The following is a 6,300-nucleotide window of genomic DNA, read 5'->3' as shown; positions in this document are numbered from 1 at the left end:
CAGACCTACCCCTGTATGATTGCCTCTCCAGGCCCTCCTAATTTCTGCACCCAGATAATAAGACCTTCCTCAGACTTAGTTCCCTGGACCCCTTGGCTAAGTCCCCGTCTCTGTCACCCCTGTTTTGGCAGCGTGATATGGCAACGAGGAGAGAACAGATCGATGCCCACCTCATCGCCGAAAGAGCTGCACAATCCATACACCTCGATGCGGGCCGAGGACTGTCTGCTGGACAGGTGAGTCCAAATGAAGGACAAAGCCCATTGAGGGTCTCTGTCTCTGGAGGCCCTGAGATTTCTAAACCATAGGCAGGAGAAGTAGCCAGGGACAGGCTAGAATACCCGGGAGGGAAAGCAACTGGAATCTCGGTATCTCCAAAGCAGGTTTTGCTACAAAAAGATGTCATCCTTTGAGAAGCCTCTCGTTTCTGGGGCTGGGGAGGTAGCTCGCTGGTAGAGCACCTGTCTCGTTAGGAACAAGGCCCTGGGTTCCATCCCCAGCTATGCAAAAATGAACGAAGTAATAAACAAGGCCTCTGCTATTCGTTCCATGCCTCTAAAGCCAGTGGCTCACGCCTGTCATCCCAACTACTCAGGAGGCTGAGATCTGAGGATCACAGTTCAAAGCTAGCCCAGGCAAGGAAAGTCTGTGAGACCCGTATCTTCAATAAACCACTGGAAAACTGGAAGTGGCACTGTGGCTCAAGTGGTAGAGCGCTCGCCTTGAGCTAAAGAGCTGAGGGACAGCGCCCAGGCCCAGAGTTCAAGTCCTACGATCAACAAAATAAATAAAGCCCCAGATGTTGGGGCGAGGGTCATTCCACGGCCAGACTCCTTTACCTCCAGCCTTGACCCTGCCTCCACCTACCCACCACAGGGCTGGGAAGGCCAAAGAGGAGGTTGGCAGCTTCCCTCCCGGTATGGGGAAGGCAGCTGCGGTGTGCTCTGGCCCTGTTTCTCTTCCAGGCATAGCGAGGCCCCATCTAAATACCAATATCTGGACCCCGTTGAGCATCTCCATCGCATGCCCACACCTCTTAGGCCTTCCATCCAGGTGGGCCAGGCTCACCGAGCACCTGCCCCACGCCAGCCCCAAGCGGGCACTTGGAACTTCCTAACTGTGCCTACTGCCCAGCCAGGGGTCAGGGCCTCCAGGCAAGAGTGTGTGTGTGAGTGTGTATGTATGTGTGTTGGTCGTGGGGCTTGAGCTCTGGGCCTGGGCGCTGTCCCTCAGCTCTTCAGCTCAAGGCGAGCGCTCTACCACTTGAGCCACAACGCCACTTCCGGTTTTCTGGTGGTTCAGGGGAGAGAAGAGTCTCACCAACTTTCCTGCCTGGGCTGGCTTTGAACCATGATCCTCAGATCTCAGCCTCCTGAGTAGCTAGGATGACAGGCGTGAGCCACTGATGCCTGGCTTGTTTGTTTTAAATAATGGAGTCTTTGATCTATTTTTGTCCCTTGGTCAAGTTTCTAGCTGCCTTTATTCTGCTCAGCAAGGAATAAATAGGAAGCAGCTTATGTTCTTTTCTTTCCCCGCCTCACATGTATTTATTCCAAAGTCAAGACGTAAAAATTCCAAACAAATAGTCACAACAGATTTTGATTTAGAAGAGCTTGCTCGCTTCATTGTTTTGTTTTGTTTTTTTAATTCACAACAACTTAAAGAGAAGGCTTTTAAAATTCAATAAATAGGATAAATAGCATTAGTTCTTCACATTTGGCCTCCCATCGCTCCCGTGGCTTTCTGGAAGGTTTCCCGGAGCGTCCTCAGAAATGTCATGGTGTTACCAGCCATGGTTTGGTTGCACGGCTGTTCACAGGAAAATGACTGTAGAGATAAAAAGAAAAAAAAAAGTTGGGCCAAAGTTGGCAAAAAGCCTTGTGGGAGCAAGAGGCCTGGGACCCTCCCCCCTGCCTAGAACCTGGGGGTTCCAGTCCTGAGACCTACAGTAAATCAATGAGAGGCCGGGGCTGGTGGGCACTTGATAGAATCTAAGTGGCTGACATGGTTGACGTACACACATGGGCACCAATCAGGTGGCCCTAAGACCCTCCCTGTATCCAATTAGAGGCCACCTTGAGGGCTACAATGCCTCATGATTCTTTTGACTGGTCCTTCCAAGGTCATTTCATTATCACAGTGAACCTGGGAGTCACCAGATCCAAGTTCAATCTCCACTTCGCCACTTATCACGTAGACTGCATCAGGTAAATTCGAGGGCTTCCCTGAGCTTCCCTCTCCTCCTCCTCCTCACACAAGGAGAGCATTTAGAACCATATGTCCTCCAGCGTAGCTCAGTGGCCAAGTGCTGGGCTTCCTGCCTTCTGCACTTTCCTACAGATGCTCATGGCAGGGACTTGAGAGATGCCCAGCCCCCACCCCACATCGCATGGGAATGCTCACTCCGATGTGGGTGCATGTCCTTAAAAACAAACAAACACCTTTTTCAACCAACCAAAACAAAAAAGAAATCTGCTTTAGCATATAGGCCAGCATATCTATCTTGATAGCAAATTGAATCTTTAGGATAATTGAATATTGTGTGGGGCACAGGCCTGATTTTCTTGATTACACCTTCTCTTGACAATCAGGATGGATTCTTTCATTCTCCAATAAACAGAGAGAAGAATGTGGCCTCATCTGTGTCAGCATTTTTTTTTAACTACAGGGAGCAATGGAATATCTGGTGGATTCGGTTTTGATTCTATTGTTTAACAGCCCCATAAAACCCTCACCATGACATATAAACTCATATAAACTCACCGGACACTTGTTGTACTTTAGAACTTCAACTACCTTTCTCACTCGATAGAAAATCTGTTTTCTATCTGTTTTCTGGGTGACGTTGATCAGCTGGGACAGCCCCTCCCGGAGGCAGGGTGTTGGACAGTTGTCCTGGTAAAGAATAGAGATTTATTTAAAAAGGAAACACTCTCAGGATAGCTTTCGGCAGGGATCACGAGAGAGAATGGCCTTTACTTTGGACCCAAATGACCTTGCACTATTTATTTGTTTGCCGGTCCTGGGGCTTGAACTCAGGGCCTAGGCACTGTCCCTGAGCTTCTTTTACTCAAGGCTAGCACTCTACCACTTGAGCCACTTCTGGCTTTTTCTATGTATGTGGTACTGAGGAATCCAACCCAGGGCTTCATGCACGTTAGATGAGCGCTCTACCCCTGAGCCATCTTCCCAGCCCTTTGTGCTATTTTTTGATAGGTCCCTTGCCAATCTAGGAAATGAGCTTTCAAGGATTTCAAGGTGAGGTCACTTTTCATTTCTGGAGATTTCCAACCCATCCCATCCAAGAAACCTGAGAACCCTGGCAAATTGACATTCCTTATCTCTTTTCCAATGGTGCCCCTACTCCAAAATCTAGTCGCAGTGAGTCTGAAAGTTTAGAGAAAGGGAGAGGCTCTGGGCACCAGCCGCTAGGGTGCGCACTTGGGTCGTGGCCGGTGTGCCAGTGTAGCTGCAGTGGGGGGTGGGGGGGGAGGAGGGGGAGCTGGGCCAGGCTAGGACAGGCTGTCCATGCAGGATCCCCTCCTCTCCGCTTCTCATCTAACTGAGGATGGTATGACAACGGACCTCCACTGGGGGGCGCTTAGCTCTGGCTGAGAGGAGTTGGGAGTCAGATTGGAACATCCCTGCCAGAGGGAGGGCTCTTCTCTCCCAGAGTCCCTTCCTTCTCCCTCCCCTCCCCCAACGCAACCACAAGGGCTCTCTGTCCTCTGCAGCAGCCGTAAGAAAATCATCTTAAGAGCCGGAGGCTGGTGGCTTACGCCTGTCATCCTAGCTACTCAGGAGGCTGAGATCTGAGGATCACGGTTCAAAGCCAGCCCGGGCAGGAAAGTCTGTGAAACTCTGATCTCCCACGAACCACCAGAAAACCAGAAGTGGCGCTGTGCCACAAGTGGTAGAGCGCTCGCCTTGAGCTGAAGCGCTCAGGGACAGCGCCCAGGCCCAGAGTTCAAGCCCCACCACTGGCCAAAAACAAAAAAATCATCTTAAGGCCGCTGATGGGAATAAGAGGAGGAGGGGGGGGTGGCAAGAAGAAAGGGAAGGAGGGAAAGAGGGAGGGAGGGAAAGAAGAAGGGAGGGGGGAAGGCAGGAAGGAAGGAAGGAAGGAAGGAAGGAAGGGAAGGGAGGGAAGGACGTGAGGTACAGTACCTACATAGTTTTGGCACATCAAAGACAGAGTTACTATTTTATTTATATTACTTCATCCAATTTTTCTACATATGCATTAGAAAGCAATATCGTATCATTTACTATATTCCTTAGAAGGCATTTACTATATTAATTCTAGTTGTATTTTATCATATGTGTGGCCATTCATTGTAAAAGATACCCATATATATTATATATATGCTATCTGATATATAAATATTAAAGATACTAAAACGCCCTCAGAGTCTTCAAGGGTTCGAATGCTCACTGCTGGGAAATGTCTACCTAGTAGAAAACTTCCAGAGCCAGGTTTTACAGGGGGAATAGTGATCTGTAACAATTGCAGTTGAGTCACAATCCCTAATGTAAAATATGGAATAGAGCCGTTGATAGTTTTCTTTTTCTTACTTACAGGAGGGATGGGCAGACACAAACAACCGGTCGCCTGCAAGAAACAAATCTCAGTGTGAACACTCCAGCTGCGAACCCCCAGACCCGGCTAGGATGTCTCCCAACGTTTACTCACGTTGGCGCTGCAGCTGCAGCTGGAGGATGGATCTTTCTAAAGGTAGAGAGGCGAAAAGCCGCCGTGAGTGGTACATTTCATTCCCCCCTCCCAGATCTATTTCCCTACAGCCCCCGAGCCTACCTGCAGCTTCTCGATCAGGAAATCAGCATTGAAGATTGCTATCGAGGAAGAGCATCTTTGGGCCTCTGTGGAGCAGAGGGAGAGCAGGGTAGAGGTTAGGACCACAGCCAGAAGCATCTTCGACAGGACACTGGAACTAAGACCTGCAGACACCTTCCAGTCTAGTTATATTTAAAGCTCCTTCAAACAGGGTGGGTCGGGGGGGCGGGGGGAGGGTGGGAAACCCCATTATCAAACTGATACCCTGGCCCACTTTTTCCCTGTAAGTTGGGGCCACTTGATATGAAAAATTAAACACACACGCACACCCAAATCATACTGAGTCACTTGACCGAAGCTGTGTGGTGCCAGGAAATAACATTCCCCAGAAAAGATGCAAAAGTTGAGTTGTGAGATGCTGAAGAAAAAATTAAAGATTAAAAAAAAAAAACCACATAATTAAAAAAAAAAAACAAAAAACTAAAAGCAGGGATTCTGGTTGTGAAAGTTAGCATGCTTTTCTATGAAAAAGCCCAGATCTGTGTTTTCCCTTGTGTTGACTGATTCACCAGTCCTGGGTGCTGTAATGCATGGGGGGAGGAGGGTACAGCCGAGGGATGGGGGAGGAGGGGGTCGAGACAGAGCAGGAAGGTCCAGTGACTGGACCTGATGGGGGTTTTCCTTGAGTGATTGCAGTCTCAGTGCTGAGTGAAGGCATCTGCAATTGTCTCTTGTGCCCAGGAACAAACCCCTCCACCTGGGTGGAATGCAAGCTTCAGAAGGCCACACAGGTGTGGATTATAATCTCCTCCAAGGTTCCTCGCCTCTCTAGAGGCCTTCCAGAGGGAGCATTGTATAACACAAGTGGAGGCTCGGCGCTTAAAACGGGAGTGTGCCTCTTGTTTACTGAGCACTTACTACATGCCACTCACCGTTCGTGCGCTTTATATCAACCGAGTAGTACCACCGAGTGAAATCGGTACACATTTGGCACCTGCCTTTTCTAACTCTTCAAATGCAGTCTCCCTTTTGGCTTCTGGGTGCTTTGGTGTGACTCTGTTACTTTAAATCAGGAAGTAAGTTCATCGAGGACCTCTATGTAGGATCATTATTGTCAGTGTTTTATAGCTGGAGAAACTGAGGCACGGAGAAGCAAATCATTTTCCCAAAGTTGAGCAACCGGAGGCCATAGAGTCTGTATTTAAGTCTGGTTCTTGAGTATAGCTCTTAAACTCTGTTGCCTCTCTTCTATTCATTGGTAAAAAATATACACTGTATGTTGTTACCAGCTACAGTATTTCCATGTGATATAGAAATTAGACATCATTCTTCTGCGTTTTGTATTTCCTGAGCGTACTCCCTGTCTCCTTCCTCCCCATATTCTTCTTAGCCTCTAATAATCATTCTTCCACTCTCTTCTTATTTGAGAGTGACATTTTTTTTTTCTTGCCAGTCCTGGGGCTTGAACTCTGGGCCTGGGAGTTGTCTCTGAGCTTCTTTTGCTC

General features: G+C 48.6%; 1 protein-coding gene across 1 annotated transcript; it reads right to left on the bottom strand.

Annotated features, from left to right (window-relative positions):
- Positions 1 to 1,710: 1,710 nt before the first annotated feature.
- On the bottom strand, positions 1,711 to 5,782 carry Il9 (interleukin 9). Its single transcript, XM_042671337.1, has 6 exons — positions 5,728 to 5,782; positions 4,817 to 4,881; positions 4,694 to 4,729; positions 4,580 to 4,612; positions 2,764 to 2,895; positions 1,711 to 1,827 (listed from the first exon to the last, which is right to left on the bottom strand). Exons 1-6 carry the CDS (start codon positions 5,780 to 5,782, stop codon positions 1,711 to 1,713), a joined length of 438 nt encoding a protein of 145 aa, XP_042527271.1.
- Between the last annotated feature and the right edge of the window lie 518 nt (positions 5,783 to 6,300).

The sequence above is a fragment of the Dipodomys spectabilis genome, unplaced genomic scaffold (assembly GCF_019054845.1).
Source record: "Dipodomys spectabilis isolate Male_0828 unplaced genomic scaffold, ASM1905484v1 ptg000611l, whole genome shotgun sequence".
NCBI lineage: Eukaryota > Metazoa > Chordata > Mammalia > Rodentia > Heteromyidae > Dipodomys > Dipodomys spectabilis.
This window is presented reverse-complemented; position numbering and strand designations above follow the sequence as displayed.

Bases quoted from the DNA above. Each gene is read 5' to 3' on its own strand.
- Il9 (XM_042671337.1), bottom strand. From the start codon at position 5,782: ATGTGTACCGATTTCACTCGGTGGTACTACTCGGTTGATATAAAGCGC. The intron at 4,730-4,816 runs GTAGGCTCGGGG...CTCTACCTTTAG, and splicing joins TCCTGATCGAGAAGCTGCAG to AAAGATCCATCCTCCAGCTG. The intron at 1,828-2,763 runs GTGAGTTTATAT...TTATCTCTACAG, and splicing joins TAAAGTACAACAAGTGTCCG to TCATTTTCCTGTGAACAGCC.